General features: G+C 59.7%; 7 protein-coding genes across 7 annotated transcripts; 6 read left to right on the top strand and 1 right to left on the bottom strand.

The window, feature by feature from the left end:
- Positions 1 to 1,640: 1,640 nt before the first annotated feature.
- On the top strand, positions 1,641 to 3,631 carry CcaverHIS019_0407710 (uncharacterized protein; the record flags this gene model as incomplete). Its single annotated transcript, XM_060600642.1, has 2 exons — positions 1,641 to 2,312; positions 2,366 to 3,631. 2 exons carry the CDS (start codon positions 1,641 to 1,643, stop codon positions 3,629 to 3,631), a joined length of 1,938 nt encoding a protein of 645 aa, XP_060457216.1.
- A 931-nt stretch (positions 3,632 to 4,562) lies between these two features.
- Positions 4,563 to 6,495, top strand: CcaverHIS019_0407700 (uncharacterized protein; the record flags this gene model as incomplete). The annotated part of the gene is made up of 5 exons (XM_060600641.1): positions 4,563 to 5,849; positions 5,889 to 6,029; positions 6,061 to 6,267; positions 6,338 to 6,425; positions 6,458 to 6,495. 5 exons carry the CDS (start codon positions 4,563 to 4,565, stop codon positions 6,493 to 6,495), a joined length of 1,761 nt encoding a protein of 586 aa, XP_060457215.1.
- Positions 6,496 to 7,188: 693 nt separating this feature from the next.
- On the top strand, positions 7,189 to 7,764 carry CcaverHIS019_0407690 (uncharacterized protein; the record flags this gene model as incomplete). The annotated part of the gene is made up of 3 exons (XM_060600640.1): positions 7,189 to 7,318; positions 7,362 to 7,567; positions 7,630 to 7,764. The coding sequence occupies 3 exons, from the start codon at positions 7,189 to 7,191 to the stop codon at positions 7,762 to 7,764; spliced, it is 471 nt and encodes a 156-aa protein (XP_060457214.1).
- A 485-nt stretch (positions 7,765 to 8,249) lies between these two features.
- On the top strand, positions 8,250 to 10,222 carry CAJ1 (uncharacterized protein; the record flags this gene model as incomplete). The annotated part of the gene is made up of 4 exons (XM_060600639.1): positions 8,250 to 8,314; positions 8,347 to 8,380; positions 8,846 to 9,480; positions 9,514 to 10,222. 4 exons carry the CDS (start codon positions 8,250 to 8,252, stop codon positions 10,220 to 10,222), a joined length of 1,443 nt encoding a protein of 480 aa, XP_060457213.1.
- A 70-nt stretch (positions 10,223 to 10,292) lies between these two features.
- CcaverHIS019_0407670 (uncharacterized protein) lies at positions 10,293 to 11,319 on the bottom strand (the record flags this gene model as incomplete). Its single annotated transcript, XM_060600638.1, has 3 exons — positions 10,293 to 10,602; positions 10,735 to 10,984; positions 11,223 to 11,319. The coding sequence occupies 3 exons, from the start codon at positions 11,317 to 11,319 to the stop codon at positions 10,293 to 10,295; spliced, it is 657 nt and encodes a 218-aa protein (XP_060457212.1).
- Positions 11,320 to 11,852: 533 nt separating this feature from the next.
- FYV10 (uncharacterized protein) lies at positions 11,853 to 14,036 on the top strand (the record flags this gene model as incomplete). Its single annotated transcript, XM_060600637.1, has 6 exons — positions 11,853 to 11,909; positions 11,997 to 12,071; positions 12,400 to 12,963; positions 12,998 to 13,123; positions 13,199 to 13,384; positions 13,422 to 14,036. The coding sequence occupies 6 exons, from the start codon at positions 11,853 to 11,855 to the stop codon at positions 14,034 to 14,036; spliced, it is 1,623 nt and encodes a 540-aa protein (XP_060457211.1).
- Positions 14,037 to 14,770: 734 nt separating this feature from the next.
- On the top strand, positions 14,771 to 18,379 carry CcaverHIS019_0407650 (uncharacterized protein; the record flags this gene model as incomplete). The annotated part of the gene is made up of 2 exons (XM_060600636.1): positions 14,771 to 15,045; positions 15,079 to 18,379. The coding sequence occupies 2 exons, from the start codon at positions 14,771 to 14,773 to the stop codon at positions 18,377 to 18,379; spliced, it is 3,576 nt and encodes a 1,191-aa protein (XP_060457210.1).
- Between the last annotated feature and the right edge of the window lie 629 nt (positions 18,380 to 19,008).

Below are 19,008 nucleotides of genomic sequence, written 5' to 3'. Positions count from 1 at the left end.
CGTCGCTGGGTTGAGTGTTTACTGGGATGGTTACTGAGCGACAAGAAGGAAGAATAATGATGCCGGCAAATCAAATGTGTTTGAGACGCGGCAACAATCGACCCCGGCCGGCCACACGTGCTTGAGCACCAACCATGCTACCGATTAGGCAGGATCGCTGCGCCCAATGTAGAAAATATGACGGCAACTGGTTGGGTGGATCGGATCTTACTATGCACCTGGACCTGAGCCGCCGGTCGAAGCGTTCGCATTTGAATCTTTCTTTCCGCCCATTCAAACAAGAATCACATGTGACATGTGTCCTGGTCACTAATAGTCATGAAACCGTTGCGTGGTATGTTCCTACCTTGTCAGTGCCTAGAATATCTTAATAAAGTTGCCCAAGTGTGAATGGATGAGACTGTGAGCAGACTTTGCTTGACCACCGTTTTGGAAAAACGCCACAGATTGCTGTATTAGGACAATAGGGAAACAGCAAAAGTCACCCGGGGTGAGGTGCCGGCTGTGGCGCAACAACGCGTTTCTTCCCTTGCCTCTTCCCTGGCTATCTATCTGACAAGATTAGTCCATGTGCCGGTGTAAAAGGGGTGACGTTGACTTTTGATTCAACGGTGCATGGGAAGAACTACACTGTGCACGTTCCACTCTTCGGCTTTGCACCTCCAGATCTGCACTTGTGTGTGTGTGGTTGAGTTTGGGGGTGCCCTCAACATTGGATGGAGAACGACCAGTGACCATATTCGTCAAATTGGCCATTGGATGAAAAACTATACGGCGGGAGGCATTCGGGGGGGGGGGGGGGGAGGAGGTTTGGGCAACGCGAGGCGGGGCACAGTGACGCATCTTCTAGCTGGCAGTAATGGAAACAGTACATTCAGGGTCACTGAACGCCAAGTCGCGTCCGGCCCACCCTCGCCCTTGATATCCACCCTGGATGGAAGGGGAATGGTGCCTGTTTCGTCGTAACACCTGGACGAGACCTGGTCTCGTTAGAAGACACCCTACCAACTCTGTTTCGGCAACAAACCAAGGGTACTGCTCATTGGATGAGGATAGGAGCATTACTAAGTTTGGGTCGGGCCAGATGATGAATGGAGCGGAGAGAACCAGAGTACCATAGGAGGAGGGAGCGGGAGCGCGAGCTCGAGGGTGACGGTGAGGGTGAGGGCGAGGCGAGTACAGCAAGAACCACATGCTGAGAAATACACAGTCCCAAAGTCGCGTCACCCCTCTTGTGCGTCCCTTTGGATGATTCCTTGGACCCTACAAATTGTACAACCCCTGAAGCCTCAAGTTGCCTTTGACGATGCTACCGACTTGATCCTCGCGACCACCAAACACCTACCTCCCCTCACTCTCTCTCTCTCGTCTCCTTTATAACCCCTCTTCACTTTCTCCTTCATCTTCATCCCCTCCCCTACCTCTTACCTCTTCTTTCTTCACTCTTCACTCTTCACGACTTTACGACCTCGGCCTACCTTTCGGCCTATCCGACACCTGTCAAGTCCCCGCTCCGCTTCACACTCCTTTGTCGCCTCGCGGTCTCTCTCTCTCTCTCTCATTGCGTTCGCTGGTCGACGCAAATCACACCGAGTGTACCCTTATCCCCATCGCTATCTATCCGGATACATTTACACAGCATGCTTTACAGCGTTGCCTACGCCGCCCTCGCGGCCCTTTCCCTCGTCACCCCCGTCGAGGCTGGTCTGTTCGTAGTTGCCGCCGGAACCATCGCTGTGGCGCGTATCGACCCAATTGTCAACCCTGGAGAAATTGGTGGTCACGTCCACTCACTTTTTGGCGCCTCCAACATTCGCGATGTGCTCAATACCCCAGAGGAACAACTTCGAGCCCAATGTACTACGGCAAAGGTCCAGGATGACAAGTCGAGTTATTGGGTTCCCACTCTTTACTATATCCGCAAGGACGGTACCTACGAGGGCATGGCCCACCATTCTCGTATTTACTACAATGTTGACCCGGCGTACACGCCCTTCCCTCCTGGCATGCGCATCGTCAGTGGCAACTCCATGAACCGCAACCCGAAGCAGGAAAGTGTCCGCGGCGTCAAGATGGACTTTGCCGCCCTTGGCCGACAGGAATGGGGGATCTACCTGCCCAACACCACCACCTACTCCAACTTCCCCGGTGGCCCACGTACCGGTATCGAGTTCCCCTCGTGTGGCTGGGCCAACCAGTCGCTCGACTCTGACGACCACTTCTCTCACCTTACCTGGCCCATCGCGACTGGCGGTGGCGAAATCTGGCAGACCTCCCAATCCCCAAAGTGCCCAGAGTCGCACCCCATTCGCGTGAGTATTGCAGATTTGTCCCACGGACACAAATCTTGTCGCTGACACTGCAGTACCCCAACATCTTCGTCGAGACCAACTACTACCCAAGCGAAGCCCAAGTTGCCGAGTGGGGCTCGCGTTCCAACCACTACATCTTCTCCAATGGCGACCTTCTCGGCACTTCGTTCCACGCCGACTTTGTCAACGGTTGGAAGCCCGATGTCCTTGCGTCTGCGATCAAGAACTGCGGTAATGCTGGGGAGAATGTCGGGAGCTGCCCAGCCTTGGCTGCCGGAGGTACCGACGACTTGACTAGGAACAATTGCCGCCTGCAGGGTATGATCCCCGCGGAGCAGAACGGCTTCCAGGAGCCCCTCCAGTACCTGCCAGGCTGCAACCCTGAGTGGCCAGCCGATGCCGGTGACGAAAAGCCCACGGACTGCCCTTGGCGGAAGCCTGACCCCGGCTTCACTCAGCCCAACGGTTTCTACTCTGAGGGAATCATCGAGCAGACCATGCCCCTCGCTGTCGAGATGGACCCTCGTGCTGAGGTTGACTGGTCCTTGTTCACCAAGGTCCCCGGCAAGAATGGCAAGATCTCCGCCTGGGGCGAGTCCCAATCCGTGGGCCGCTTTTTCAAGTTTGTGAACGGTGCCATGGTCCAGAAGGGAAGTGCCCAGGACGTAGCCGACAACCTCAACATGGCTACTGCTCAAAACAAGCACTCCGACGTTATGGGCATGCAGGACACCTCCGCGTTCACGGGCCTTCAGCCTGCCTCCGTCGTCGGTCAGAACGAATGGGATGTTCTCCAGGTCCCCTCGGGCGTCCCTACCATTCTCGCGAACCGCGGTGGCCTCATGACGAATGCTGTCTCTCCTGGAGGCACCATCACCCCGTCTGCCGGCAACGCATCGCTCCCCGTGGCAACTCCCACTGCTGGCTCGCCAAGCGCCGGCAACGACACTACGCCAGCTGCTCCCACTGACCTGGCTGCCTCGGGTTCGCCTGGCGCGCAGAACGCGGCGGGTAGCCCCTTGCCTTCGGGTGACGCTTCGGGCTCGACTCCTGCTTCGGGTTCGGCGTCGGCCTCTCCTTCGGCTCCTGCTAGCAGCCCGGTTCAGATTCCTGGCGGTGGCAACAACCTGGTCGCCCACAACGACGGGGAGATTGCCCCATCTGGCTCTGCGGTGGGCGCCTCGACCCCGGCCGTGTTCACCACCCACGGCGCTTCCGCCTCGGCCGCTGCCTCCCCCGCCCCCACTGGCTCCAAGGCATCCGGCGGCAGCAAGAAGTGCAGTGGCCGTCGCCGCCGCCGCGGCTCTCGCCTCCACTAAGCAGCTGACTCGGTCAGCTGGCTGGCTCGGCTGTGGACCGTGACGGATATCTCGAGTAGATCTCGCCCGTCTATGTCGTGTTGTCGACCCGTGCCTTGGTCGCCTAGCTGTGCTGGCGGCCGACTTTCATATATAAATACAAGAGTCCTGGGGGCGAATGTATACAGTGCTTTTTTTTTCTGCTGGTGGATTTGGTGGATGTGGATGAGATGAGAAGCAATAGACAGTGCGATAGTTGATATATGTGACGATGAGTGAGGCATGAGGCGTGACGAGCGGGATCAAATTGCACGACGACATAAGCAACCTGACTGTTAATGTTGTGGATCATCTTCATCTCTCCATCATCCATCCCATCACCTACCCACCATCGTGTCCTTGTCCACACGCATCCGCGCCTCATGCACGGATAACCTCCTTCTTCACCTATCTCGACTTGTCTTTCGGCGCGTCTCCAGCCGCTCTGAAAGTGGGTGGCTACGCGACTGACTTGTTTTCGCCGCCAAACATGTCCCTCTCCCCAACCGCGCCCGTGGCGGCACGTACCCGTTCCCGCCGTTCCGTTGATGCTGCACAGGCGCAACGCAGTCGAATACCAGAACCTGCACGCCTTCGTCCTGTCGAAGAAGAAGAAGGCCCGTACATGCGTGGCAAGCGCAAGAGCGAGGGCTGTGGGGGACGGGAGCGCAAGCGGCACTCGGGTGAGGGAACGTCCACACAGGATATGCCGCCATTGCAATCAAAGCTTCCTCCGCCACCTCTCTTGTCCACAACCCAAACATCTTCCAGCGGTCTCTTTCCCCCACCCCAGCTCCCCTCATCACAGAACCCGGCCCCGACGCCATCCCGCAACAATGCGCCCATATCATCACAAACAGTGTCCTTTCCATCAGCCTCCTTCGCCCCCGCCTTGTCACCTCAAGCTCTCTCAATGTCCCAGTCTACCCCCCGCAAGACGCACGACCGCGAAGCAGTCATGTCCACACCAACTCCCTTGCGCCGACTGAGTGCAGGGACACACGGCCAAACACCGCGCTCGCATCCACCAACACCTGGGTATTGCTCGCCCCATACGACCCGCACTCCCAAGCACATCGCCACAGCGCGTAACCCCAACCACACCACACCAGGACGGACACCTACCCGCCCACCCACGCCTGCGCGCTTGCTCCTCCGCTCCGACCCAGACGACGACGCCAAGATGGCGCGCGTGAGTCCCCGTCCACCAACACCGCCTCGACTGGCGATCCGCACAGTCGCCCAGGGACACCTTGGGCTAGGATTAGGAACACCGAAGCGGCCTCGCTCGCCCCGTTCGCCTCACGACACGTTCAAGGCCCCGCGGTTGGTGGTCGGGGAACACGCGCGCCCTCGCCAGACTTCACTCACGACTTTCTTCACACCCCAGCCGTCAAGGCCGGCCCTCACGCTGCCTAGCACAGTGGCGGTCGAGCGCAGAATCGCACCCCTCCCCCGCCCCACTCCCCTAGCTCTCAAGCATCCCAACAGCCGGCTTCCGCGTCCTCCAACCACTCCCCGTTTCACAGTGCCGGTGCCGTTCGGTGGGCGCGTGGGCGACAACACCGCAGCATCACTACTCAAGTCTGCCAAGCGTCCAGATGGTGCTCCCGCTCCAGTGGCTGGGGATATGGATGAAGCCAAGTGCTTAGCTCCTGCCCCTCGCAAGACTGCCATCCCGCTTCGCCGACCGTCAACTCGCTCCACCACCGCTCCTGCTCGCCGCCAGCCGTCTTACCCGTCATCATTAGGTTCGGGGCCAACTGCCCGCCCGACTAACCGCGCCGTGTCCAACCCAATGGTCAAGCCTGTCATTACTGAATCAATGGAGGTGGACGAGCCAAGCACCTCCCATCCTTCTGTCTCCGAGCCCACGCCCGGCCGAACAGCTTCAGCACCAACGCGGCCTTCTGCTCGCGCATCAGAGCCGGTCCGCCCTGCCGTCCGACCCGATATGCTGCCCAAGCGTGAGAGCCTCAGCATGCCCTCCCGCCGCGAGGGTTACGATGACACTGCACGCAACCTCTCGGCTCTGAACGCCGCCCTCGCCAACCTCCGCATCCCCTCCCGAGCCCGCGAGACCGACACTCTCCGTCCACGCACTCGCCCCCCAACACCAACAGTCACCTCAACTCCTCTACCTGCCGTGGGATCAACTCCCCGCCCCCGCAACCTGTCCTCCAGACCTCCCCTCGCGCCCGTTGGTAACCTCAATGCACGGCCCACTGACGCATCCAAGGAAAAGGGCCGCCTCGAGCGCCTCATGAATACAGAGAGCAAGCTTTTCCGGGGCGTGACAGCATACGTCGACGTGCGAAACGAGGACGGTGCCGACGTCGGATCCAGCTTCATCGAGATGCTGCGCAACGGCGGGGCGAGGGTGAGTATTTGGCCAATCTATCTGACAACAGGTCCTGTCTCGCCCAACCGAAAACTGCACGCACTTCATCTACAAGAGCGGTCGGCCAAACACGGCCGCCTTCTGGCGCCGGTTGGACTCTGAACGACGACCACATGTAGTCGGCCTGCGGTGGGTCGTGAACAGTCTCAAGGCTGGACGACGGGAGAGCGAGGCCGAGCACTGTGTCGACTTTGCCGACGAAGTCGTGTTCCAGAAGGTAGGCGAGCGTGTGGGCGCGGGCCAAATCGAGGACGAAGAGCCAGATAAGGCAAGTTTGCTGACATCAGCGCACGAAGAGCATGGAACCCAAGGCGTTGCCGTTGTCCAAGCTCCGCCTGGTATCTATCCCCGAGGCCCCATACCGCGCCTACACCCGTGAGTTACCCCGAAAACTGAGCTGACATCAGCCAAGGTACCCTCCCCTCTGCGTCCGATGTACGAGTGATGTTTATGTTTCATGTATCCCAGTTGGATGGTCATGCATTTGTGAATCACCAGAGGCCACAGGCCACAGGCGCCAACAGCTCTGGTTTATCCTGCGCCATGTTACTCCCAGTTGCTCCAATCTAATTGCAGCTACTGATGCGGTGAATCAGCCAGGCAATGCAAGCCGCCCGTCTGCAGATCTGTCTGCACCAACAAGCCTGAAGTGTATGGACCATGAACAGTGGCTTCCGCCACGTACAAACCCCAACCCAAACAAGGTTGCCGCACCCGCGTAGACAGGACGTGTCCGTCTTTGTGAGTTTTGGTGGGTTGGTGGACAACCTCCACCTTGGGCCGGATACGCCAAGAACCGGTCATGGCCGCGTTCTGGTAAAACATTCCAGCCATCGCCGTACTTGTTTTCCTGCCGTACTGCCGTGATCTAAAATGAGGAGCAAAGATAGTAACGTCACAAGTGGACAGTCGACCGCCAAAGTAGAACAGCGAATGTAGTCGTCCTCGTCTACAAACGAGGCCGCGCAAGCGTTGACACGTTGACATTGAAATTGCACAGTCCGACTACCCAAGCCGATGGCCGTCGGCCACGCGGTCACGATGTCATTTGCTATAGCCGGAGCATAAAGCCTCCCCCGTTCTCACAAAGTCTACCAAGCCCACCCTTCTATTTCCTTGCAACCACCAACCTCACGCCATGTCTATCCCCAACACGCCCTTCACCCTCCCCGCGACCTTCCCCGTCATGGGGGTGGGCGTCGTCGCCCTCCTCTTCCTCAATGTGTTCCAGATCACCAATGTGGTCGGCAAGCGCAAGGAGGCTGGCGGTGGGTTCTTCTCTCTCCCTCGCTGAGCTCGTTCTGACGACAGTCAAATACCCCACCCTCTACGCTACGGCCGAGGAGGCCAAGGCCGACCCTAAGAAGAACGTGTTCAACTGCGCGCAGCGGGCGCATGCCAACACTCTCGAGTACCTCCCTACCATTCTTTCCTTGTACGCCTTCCTCGGTTGCTTCCACCCCCAGCTGGCGACTGGAAGCGTCCTCGTTTGGGTGCTTAGCCGGTTCAGCTACACTGTGAGTGTTGGTGAGGTTGAGGTGGAAGAGAAGCAGAGAGGGTTGAACAAGACTAACACCAGATCAACTACTCGACTGGCATCCCGGCCAAGCGCAACGGCGGTCTCGGTCGCGTCGGGAACCTCGGCCTTGCTGGCCTCATCTTCCCCACCATCTACGTGGCCGCCACCGAGGTGTACCGTCTCTACCTTGCTTAGGTGTAAAAGTGGACGACTGCGATGTCAAATGTTTGCAATGTGATGGACTAAAAGTACAGTACGAAACACGGATGTGTCGGCGGATCCGCGATCCGGCCCATGTCGGGGGTTTAGGGCTGAATAGTAAAGTGCTCATGCTCGTGCCCAACGCTCGCTCGTGCCATTCACTTTTGTTAGGATGTCTGCCGGTGTCTCAGCCACTGCAATACCATCTCTTTTTCATGTTGGATTCAAATGGTGCGAGAGAAACCCAGATGAGACATGTTTACACTGTAGTTTACAAGCAATACAATCCACCCGCCTATTAGGAACCACGTGGCCCTGTTTAAATTCCAGTTAAACAGTTGACGCGTCAATGCTGCGCAAGCACAAGCACCCCCCTAAAACCCCCTGTGGCTTTGTGGTATCCAACACAGCTTGAACAGCTTGGATTTTGTTTTCAGCGATTTCTCAATCTCATCATCATCTCAAACCCGTCAACCAACATGCCACCAAAGGACACGGAACTGTACGACATCCTTGACGTCAAGGTTGATGCTACTGATATCGAGTACGGTGCGGGGAAGAGGGAGCTGACAACAGGCTCAAGAAGGCGTACCGCAAGCTCGCAATCAAGGTGCGTTGCCACCCACATTGCTCTTCCTCTCGTCAGCTCATGCGGCCCTCATCGCATCAATGTCCTCGCGTCTCTGTTCTCCGCTTCGTCACCTCCCCCCTCTCTCTCCCTCTCTTCCCTCTCCCCCTCCCCCTCCCTCTCCCCCTCCCCCTCCCCCTCCCCCTCCCCCTCCCCCTCCCCCTCCCCCTCCCCCTCCCCCTCCCCCTCCCCCTCCCCCTCCCCCTCCCTCTCCCCCTCCCCCTCCCCCTCCCCCTCCCCCTCCCCCTCCCCCTCCCCCTCCCCCTCCCCCTCCCCCTCCCCCTCCCCCTCCCCCTCCCCCTCCTCCCCCCCCATTCCCCCCTCCTTCCCCCCCTCTCCCTCCCCCTCCCCCATCCTCTCTCCACCACTCCCACTCCCCTTCCCCTCCCCCCCTCCCCTCTCCACCGCTCCCACTACCTCGGCTACGCGCCCGTGCGCTAACCCCAGTGGCACCCTGACAAGAACCCCTCTCCCGAGGCGGAAGCCAAGTTCAAGGAAATTGGCGAAGCGTACCAGATCCTGAGTGACCCCGACCAGCGTGCTTTCTATGACAAGGTCGGGCGCGTGGCCATGAACGCGCCAGAGAGCGGAATGGAGGACCCCGAGGCCATCTTCTCAAAGCTCTTTGGCGGCGAGGCGTTTGTCAACTACATTGGCGAGATTGCCCTCGTCAAGGACTTTACGAGCACCATGGATGTGGTCATGACTCCCGAGGAGCGTGCCGAGATGGAGGCCGCCAAGAACGCGCCCGAGGAGGGCAGGCCCGCTTCACCTACCAAGACGGGATCCGCTTCGCCGACCAAGGACGGCGCGGCATCGCCTGCCAAGCCTGCGTCGCCAACCAAGGCCTCGTTTGTTGGGTCTGAGGCAACACCTGATGTTAAGGCTGAGGCCAAGGGCGAGACCCAGGCTGAGGACAAGACTGCCGAGACCTCCACCGGCTCTGCTGTTGGCACGCCAGCTTCAGCTTCTGCCACGGACCTCCACAAGAAGAAGGACGCAGGAAAGGCCAAACTCACGCCCGAGCAGAAGACCAAGCTCGAGGCACTGGAGCAGGAGAACCAGAACCGGCGCGAGATCCGGTGAGTAACCCCTGTCGCCACGTCTGATTCCAGTATCAAGGATCTCACGACCAAGCTCCTCACTCGCATCCGGCCGTACGTCGATGCCAAGCACCCGGGCGAGGCCAACGATCCGGAGACCAAGGCCTTTGAGGAGAGGATACGCACCGAGGCCGAGGACCTCAAGCTCGAGTCGTTTGGTGTCGAGCTTCTCCACACCATCGGTACGGTGTACATCACGCGCGCGAGCAACTTTGTCAAGAGCAAGAAGTTCTTTGGCGGCGCCTTCTTCGGGCGTCTCAAGGAGAAGGGCGGCTTTGTCAAGGAGAGCTTCGGCATGCTGTCGAGCGCACTCAACGTCCAGGCGGCCATGCAGGAGATGGAGCGCCTCGAGGCCAAGGGCACTGCGACGCAAGAGGAGATTGCCGCACTTGCAGAGGACCTGAGTGCCAAGATGCTGCTCACCACCTGGCGCGCAACCCGTATTGAGGTCATCACTATCCTTGGGCCCGTCGTCGACGCCGTTCTGAACGAGCCTGGGATCAGCAAGGACTTGGCGCTGCGCCGCGCCAAAGCCATCATGGCGATCGGAAACATCTTCAAGGCAGTTGAGGACGACGAGGACGCCGAGGAGCGGCGCGAACTCGAGCGCCTCGTCGCCGCGGCCGCAGGTAAGAAGAAGGGGAAGAAGGAGAAGAGCCGCCGTTCGTCTCCTGTCCCTGTCGTTGAGGAGCCCGAGAAGGACAAGGAGACTGAGAAGTAGGTCCGTCACGGGGGATCTTTCGACTGTCCTTCATAGAGTATGTTACTGCCATAATGCCTTTACATGTGCATCACCACCTCTTCTCAGATCCGCCCTTGCGCTCGCGGTCGAGCATGTCGTCAAACTCGCGCTGCTTGCGCGCCAGCTCGTCGTCGTCCTTGGGCGCATCGGCACCAGCGCTGGCACGGCGCTCCATCTCTGACATAACGGCGCGCTTCACGTCATCAGGCGGCTCAAGCAGCTCGCCTGGCGGCGTGAACGTGTCGTTTGCAGGGACGCCGGCACGGTGGCTGATCAGCGTGCCGTGCGGGATGCCCATGCGGTGCTCGGCGATTGCGCGGCGCGCATCGACCGCGATTTCCTCGAACACCATGAGTTTACTAAGGTCAGCGGGTGCAGGTCAGGCGGCGTCAGACGGCTGGCGCTGGCCTCCCTTCAATGGCCTTTGGGCCTTGTCTCCTCTCCGTCCCGTTGTCTTGTCCATCCTCTCCTCCTTCTTCCCCCACACTCACCGTTTCGTATCCTTCATCTTCCGATGCACCTCCCAGCTCGCTGCCGCTCCACCAACCGTAAAGCCCAAAAAGGTGCCCATCATACTCGTCCCACTCGCACAGAAGAGCTTGAATGGAAACGAGAGGCGAGGCACACGCCGCCCCATCGCAATGTACATTGGCAGACCGGAGAGCATGCCCACCGCAGTACACACCGATACCCAGGTGTAGCTCTTGCGGAGCGTTTCGACGTCTTCGCGGGTGATGTCACCTGGTGTCAGCGGTGAGGAAAGGGTTAGCAATGGCAAACAGCGGAGGATGGGAGGGCTTGTCGCCAGCTTGTAACAGCGGCACGCTGTACCATGACTTGTCTGTCTTTACCACGGTGTATGACCTTGCTCCCATTCCTTCCCTTCCTCTCACTCCCTTCACCCCCCCCCCCCTTCCCCCTTCCCTCTTCTCCTCTTTCCCACCTCCTCCCCTCCACCTTTTCGCCTCCGCGAACTCACCAGCTTCGATCCGACGCTGCAACGCGTCCTTGACCACGTCCATCTCGAACATGTTCGACTTCAGCGTGCGGTTCTTGATAGGGTCCGAGTCGCTCATGGTTGCTGATTTCAGTATGAAGTAGAAGTAGAAGTAGAAGGTGAGAGAATGATATTCCTGCTGAAGACTGGCTGCAACTGTTGACGTCAGGCGGAATCTAATTCGCCGAGAGGTCGGGTTAGCTCGGTCATCTTCCATCTCTACAATGTACACTGAGTACGGGGTCTTGGGATGACGACCGGGTCATATGGGCTATTCAAGTACTAGTAGGATGTGAAGACCAGAATGTCGAAGAGAGCGAGAGTTGCGGCAGCTCGTGTACCAGCGACAGGCGCGACGCGGCCCGAAACTCTTACGCGTCTCTCGACACTCTCGCGCTGCAGTGGCTAGATCTGGCACTGAGCGAGATGGATCTCCTGCCAAGCACAAGTGCTGGGTTGGATATAGCCAGGGCATGCATCGCATCACTGTTGCATCTCCACACCATGATCGCGATGAGACGAGCCAGCACGTGACCGACCTCCACCGGCCCCTAAGCCACCATACCACCATCACCGTTGCCACTCACCACTCATACACATTACCTCTCAATCATGGCCCCACCTACAGGCATCCACGGCCCGCTACTGCTCGAGGAGCCCCTCGTGCGCGTGAGTCTGCTATTGTCTGCCATCCTCTTGGGGCGCGTCACGCCATCCGCCACCCGCCACCCGTTTCCGATGCGGGGCTGACACTAGACCCCATACGAGCTACTCCGTCGTAGTCATCGCAGTGCCCAGAGGCAGGTCGAGAAGGAGTTTACTATCGTGCAGGTGAGTCCTTGCGTACCATGCTTGGTTGCCGCCCTTGGTCTCTCCGAGTCCGTTGGGAACCGCATATCCCAGCCACACAGTCGGAATCACCAGGTTGGGTCTCGGTTTTCATGGTGGACATGGTGTGTGCCGTAGGAGGATGGGAACATGCTTCCCGCGTGCGTAGTGCCGCAAATGGAGGCTGGACGAGTGCACGCTCGCTCGTCCACCGACACTGGCCCGCTGGCCTGTCAGCCCTTTACCATCCTCCGCTTTGCGCCGCCCACCACGCCCACATCCCTCCAGCCGCCCCTTTCGCCCTGGCTAACAACCCCCCCCCTGACGCCAGACCCAACTTTCCAATCTTCTCAAGAACCTCACCCACACCGATGCAGACCAGGATGTGGTCCTAACCCGCCTCGACACATGCAGCGAGCGCTTCCGCGGCCTCAAGCGCAAGCTCGATGATCTGCAACCAGCGCCTGACGCACCGGGTGCCGCAATGCTCCGCGAGCGCCTCCGACACATTGACGGGGTACTCTTGGCATCAGTGCACGCACGCGCCAAGGAGAAGGAAGCAGAGTGGACAAGGGATCTCGCGCTGTTGAGTGGCAAGACTGACAAGGACGAGAATGACAAGGATGACAAGGACGACAAGGCAGAGGAGGACGAAGCCATGGAAATGGAAGACGACGCTGGTGACGCGGAAGAGCGCGAGTTGGCAAAGGCAAAAGCGAGAGCAAAGGCGGTCGTGGCCGAGCACTTTGAGAAGAAGTCAACTAGCTCGGTTGGCGCCGAACTCGACAAGCGTGCACCGGGCGACCGCACCGTCGACAGGTACATTGTCGAGCATCTGCTACGAACGGGGCGGATGAAGACGGCCAAGACTCTCGCCGCGACACAGGGCATCGAGGTGAGCTCAAAAGGAGTCATTGAGCTGACACCAGTCCCTCGTCGACATCAAGCTGTTTGCCGAGCTTATCCGTATCGAGACGGCGCTTCTTGAGAGGCACTCTGTGGCCGAGGCGCTCGCTTGGTGCGGCGAGAACCGCGGGACGCTCAAGAAGCAGGGTGTGAGTTGGGTTGTCTTCTGAAGAGGAGATAGTGCCATCTGATATGAACCCGTAAGAGGGTGGCGCTCATACCAGTCCGACCTCGAGTTCACGCTGCGCACGCAAGAGTTCATCGAGCTGTGTCGCCAGCGCGCAACGACGGACGCCATCGCCTATGCGCGCAAGAACCTCGCGCCGTGGGCCGCCACACACATGGCCCAGTTGCAGAGCAGCATGACGCTGCTCGCGTTCGGCGAGACCACTGGTGTACAGGCGTACCGGGTAAGCTCACGGCTTTCGATTGGCAAGCTGACGACAGAAACTCTACGACGCGTCGCGATGGAACAAGGTCCGGAATGAGTTCCGTGACACATTCCTGGGCATTTACGCTCTGCCGTCGCAGTCGCTACTAGCTCTCTCGCTCTCGGCAGGCCTCTCCTCCCTTCGCCTGCCAGCGTGCGCACCATCGTCACCACCGACTACGCCCAAGGAGGATCGCGCACCAGCCCACGCCCAGCCACACCTCATCGTTCCCTCAGCCGCTGAGCTTACTGGCGCACCTATCGAGAGGATCCGCTCGTTCCTTGAGGAGAGCCGAAGTCGCGCGGCCCAGGTCCCAGTTCCCGAGATGGACGAGGACGAGCACCCTGTGCCCGCGCACATGGCCAACGTCGACTGCCCTACGTGTGCCGAGGACATGCGGGTCCTAGCCAAGGAGGTTCCGATGGCTCACCACGTCAACTCAACGCTCGTGTGTGCCATCAGCGGCGACGTCATGGACTCGAACAACGAGCCGATGGCGTTCCCCAACGGCTCAGTGTACTCGAGCCGCTCACTGACCGAGATGGCAAAGAACAACTTTGACGTTGTGACTTGCCCACGTACAGGAGAGACGTGCGCGTTCTCGCGCTTGCGCAAGGTGTACATTTCCTAGTACTGTTGACTGCCCGTTGTATACCATGCACGGGATTGTACCCTGCGTGCTCGTGATCATAGTGCTTGTTCTACCAGACTTGTTGGAACCAGCTGATGACGATTTCTGAATCGCAGGCGGTTTCCTGGGAAAGACGAGCTGCGGCGGTCGATTCCGCAGACAGCCAAAGCTTATACCGGCTCATTGATTTGCCCCCATCACCACATGGTGGGCAGTTTCACCGTATGACGTAGTATGCATAACCATACACAGTTGGAATTGTAATCAATTGAAATTGCCACGTGGAGTTCCTAATTGGAGTGTTAGTATGAACAGAGCCTGGACCGTGCTGCGGTGGGAGGCTGCGCAGTCAGTGGTCAACTGCGAGATCAACTGCTGTCTCACGACATCTTGGACGGCCCAAGTGTTTTAACTCAAACTCATCAATCATTCACAACCTACTACTTCAACTCAACTCGACATTAATTCAAGCGCAACGCTCGCTGTGGCTCGTGCCTTCAGTCCGCCTGTTTCTCGACATCTCTCACTGCTCTCCTCTCATCTCATCTCATCACGACTCATCCCTTACCCTCCATCCCCACATCACCCACCACCCACCACCCACCACTCTTCCTGCCATCATTGCATCACCTCACACGAGCATCCACCACCACCCACAGCCCACCTACATTTCATCCACCCACTGTCGGCCATGAAACGGTCATAAAAGGTGTTCCGCAGCCCCTCTGCATTTCATGGAACCCCGAGCTCGTATGACGGCGAGCCCACAGCCTATCGATCCTGCGCTCTATCGCCCGGTGGCGCCACCATCCCGCATCACCAGGGGCTACAGCGAGACCGACGAGATCACGAACAGGATCGTCGCACTCCAGCGCCAGCAAGCCCCGCCACCCACCCAGCGCGTGCGCCAAGGCTCGACTAGCAGCCAACGCAACACACATACCCACCGGCGTGAGCCGCCGCCGCCACCACTACCTCCACCACCACACCACAGCTCGTCCTCATCGAGGTGCGTGTGCACGATGAAACACTCTAACAGCAGACCCCGCACGCGTGACGATGGACGCCGACAGAAGGTAAACGACTTTGACCGCGGGCTTGTGGCGCACACATCGCGCCAGCTGTACGATCCGTCCAAATCCCACGTAATACCCCGCTCTCCCGTCCGGCCCTACCGCGAAGTCTCGACCACCGCACCGCCACCGATCCCTGTATCGTCCCCCAAGCAATCCCACAAAGAACGGCGCGATATTGTGTCCTCGTCTCGGAGGGCTCTCTTCGACCCCGATGCCCCTTCAATCCCAACTGCACCCAGGCGACCAGCAGCCGATGACGCCCGCGCAGTCCGCCACCACGATGACCCAGGTCCATCGACGCACAAGCTGTTCGATCCTGCTGTCCATGACCCCGTGACCTTCAACGCACCCATTGTACCACCGCCACCCGTGCCGCAGGACACGCTCTCGGTACCAGAGCGCCCCTCAATATTGCGTCGCACTTCGGCAAAGGTGCGCTCGCCGGAGGAGGAGGCCGACCTCGCGCGTGAGCGTGAGCGTCGTCGCCGCCATCGCAGCGAACAAGGCAGCGTTCACACGAGCCAGCGCAAGGAGTCGGACACGCGCAGTCGAGGAAGCAGCGGGAGCCAGGGAAGCGCCAGCTTGAAGGACCGCGAGCGCGGTCAGGGGCAAGTTGACTCTGGCGCCAAGGAACTTCTGAGAAGCGCCTACAAAGAGATCGGCGCATTGGAGCAGACGCTCATCGACATGCATCGAAAGATGCAGAAGGATCCAGAAGCTGGCATTACCGTGTTAATGGACAACCCGAAGGCGACACAGGCCAACGGCGCGTCCAACGAGAGCATGGCGTGGGCGGAGCTCATCTCCATGCACAAGGAGCTCGCCAACCTGCACTCCAACTTCCTCAAGCTCGCTCTTGACCCCAAGTCGCCACGTGACTTACGGCCGTTACCAGGCAGGCACAACATCCCTGTCCGGCTATGGCAAACTGGTTATCTTGCCATTCTCGAGAGACTGCGGTTTGCGTGGATATCGCAGAAGAGTGTTATTGCCCTCGACCTCCTCACCGACTTCATCTACGACGCGTACCACTCGTATGCAGAGCTATTCGGGGACAATGGTATGGCCGCGTTCCGCGCCGCATGGATTGAGGCACTTGGCGACCTCGCACGCTACCGAATGGCAGTGGCCGCGAGGGAATCAGAGGCGCCGAGGCCTAAGCGCTCGACAGACGCACGCATCGACGACGACGACGATGAGCCTCTGCTCGAAACCGCCAGCATCGGTCAGGAGGTTGCCGACAACTGGACCGTTTCAGATAAGGAAACATGGAGAACGATGGCGCGCGACTGGTACGCCATGGGCATCTCCGAGAAGCCCGGTGAGGGGCGGCTGCACAACCACCTTGCTCTCCTGTGCCGTGACATGCGCGGACAGGAGCCTCGCGCGCTGTACCACTTTGCCAAGAGCCTTGCAGCGTCACACCCTTTCAAGGCGTCCCGTGAAGCTGTGTTAACGCTCTTCGACTCGGCTGCCCAGTTCCAACGATCGACGCCTGAGGCGACGGCCATGGACCTATTCGTCCGCCTGCACGGCATGCTGTTCACGCGCATCGAGCTCGACGATTTTGAGCACGTCATGAGCCGATTCATGGAGCGACTCGAGGAGGACGCTAGCCTCGACGGCGTGAGCCGCAAGGCGTGCGTCACGCAGGTCGACTGGCTGTTTATGGGCGTTGTCAACATTGTCGCCATGCTGCAGTACGGCTCGGAGGACGGCATCATCCGCAAAGGATGGGCGCAGGAGAGCGCTGCGCGCCGCCGCCAGGCCGGTGTGGTGGAGGAGAACGGTGAGGTTGACGACGAGGGATTGGATAACGACGATGACGGCCAAGGCCAGCAACCCCAGACGCCGCCCATCTCCCGTCCCGACTCGCCCGCCCCGCCGAGTTTCACCAACGCGCTGCACCTCACGTTTGCCATCCTCGAGTTCACGTTCGCCCGTCCCTTCCGCCAGCAGGGACTGCACCAGGTGCTCAACCCGTACATCTCCATCATGTTCACATTCTTGGCGACCATATTCCGCAACCCTGTGGCTGGAGCGGCGTTAACGACCTACGTGCCTTGGCGCGGCCTGGTCGAGATTGTCAACTCTCTTCGGCTAGAAGTATCCGAAGAGACTCGTCTGGTGAACGGCGTCCCGTTGCCCGAGGACTGGGTGATCCGTGGCATGGAGTGGGTCGGTCGACGCGTATTTGAACGTGGATTCTGGAAGACCAAATCGAACTCTCGCAGCTCGAACGGTGGCCCAGCTATTCCGCGCGTGGGCGAGCGCTTCAACAGCGAGATGGATGTTCTGCTGGCGAACTTTGACGCGGCGATCGACATTACCGAGGGCGTCGTCGATGAGGTCGATGGCGCAGACCTAACGGACGGGCCCGTTGCTGTTAACGACCGCCGCCGCCGTCGTGTTGCATGGGCGGCCGGTACCTTGGTGTCCAACGTGGACGGGCTCGAGCTCGAGGACGGCAAGGTCGTCATTCGTGGTTTCCTTGCGGCAGCCATCGACGCCGAGGAGGCGCGTAAGACTCGTGAGCGCGAGGAGGAGGAGGCTCGCGAGACGGCGCGGCGTGCGCGCCAGCCCCAGTCGGCGGCCTCGGAAGAGGACATCCAGTCCGAGGACGAGGACGAGGACCCAGACCTCGCGATCCTGCGCGACCGCCGCCGCCACCTTCGCGACATCTTGCAGGTGCCGACGGCACGCTCCAAAGCCCCACGCTCACGACTCACTCGGAGCACGCACAACGTCGTTCCGGGGTATACGATCCTGGTTTTCGACACCAACGTGCTCCTTTCGGCGCTCGGCCACTTCTCCAAGGTTGTCGAAGGCGGTCAGTGGTCGGTCGTAGTACCGCTTCCAGTGGTGACCGAGCTGGACGGGCTCTCAAAGAGCCCCCCTCCTCTGGGCACCGAGGCGGCCGCGGCCGTCGCTTACCTCGAGGCGCGGATCCGGACGCACGCGCTTTGCCTCAAGGTCCAGACGTCGCGCGGCAACTATCTGACGGACCTGCTCATCAGGGCCGAGACGCTCGACCTGCATTCGCGTGACACGGCGCGCACAATGGACGACATGATCCTCAACGTCGCTGCCTTCCAGCGCAACCACTTTGTCGACCGTAGCGGTCTTCTGGGCCAGGCGCGGCCGGTGGAAGGCGCGCCGACCCAAGTCTTGCTCGTCACCTTTGACCGTAATCTGCGCCTCAAGGCGCGCGCGCTTGGCATTGACGCGGCCGACGAGCGCGAGATGGCCGCAATATTGGCCAAGTAGGCGTAAGGCGCCGAGGATTTTTTTTTGCGGCGCAGGGACGGCGTCGGCGCTGTCCACGCCCGTCGACACGTTGCAGTTGGTCACATGAGTGGCCGGCGGTGCAGACGGGCACTTTGGACCGGACCGGACCGCACGGCGCCATGCCGTGGTGCAGGATCTCGCAGCCGCGCAGCGGAAGCTTGAGATATGGGAGCAGTGCCTTTGACGGCTTTGGCCCATGACCACTGTGTACTAGTGCGATGTGGCGTTGGGAACGCTGGAATTTGTAATAAGTGTGCGATGCACTATGCCTTTGATAATGCAAGGTTGGACGCTTGGACGCCTTCGAGAACGCCGCAGTGTGGGATGGGTGCTCCCGATCCGCGACCTAGATCTGTTGGTGGCTTATGGCTTATTGTCGCTTCTCTTGCATGCTAGGCAACACGGAGGACGGGGACTGTGCTGTTGCATCCTTTTCCAGACGCTGCTGACCATGGCCCATAGTCGCTAAATGACTGCGCCACCGCACTGACCATCACGACGGGTCCTGTCACCAGCCTCTCACCCGACTGACGACTGACGACTCACCCGACGCTCAGACGCTCAGACGCTCACCTCATACCTCGCTACAATTTCTTATCAGAGACTAC

This window comes from Cutaneotrichosporon cavernicola, assembly GCF_030864355.1.
Source record: "Cutaneotrichosporon cavernicola HIS019 DNA, chromosome: 4".
NCBI classification, from domain to species: Eukaryota; Fungi; Basidiomycota; class Tremellomycetes; order Trichosporonales; family Trichosporonaceae; genus Cutaneotrichosporon; species Cutaneotrichosporon cavernicola.
This window is presented reverse-complemented; position numbering and strand designations above follow the sequence as displayed.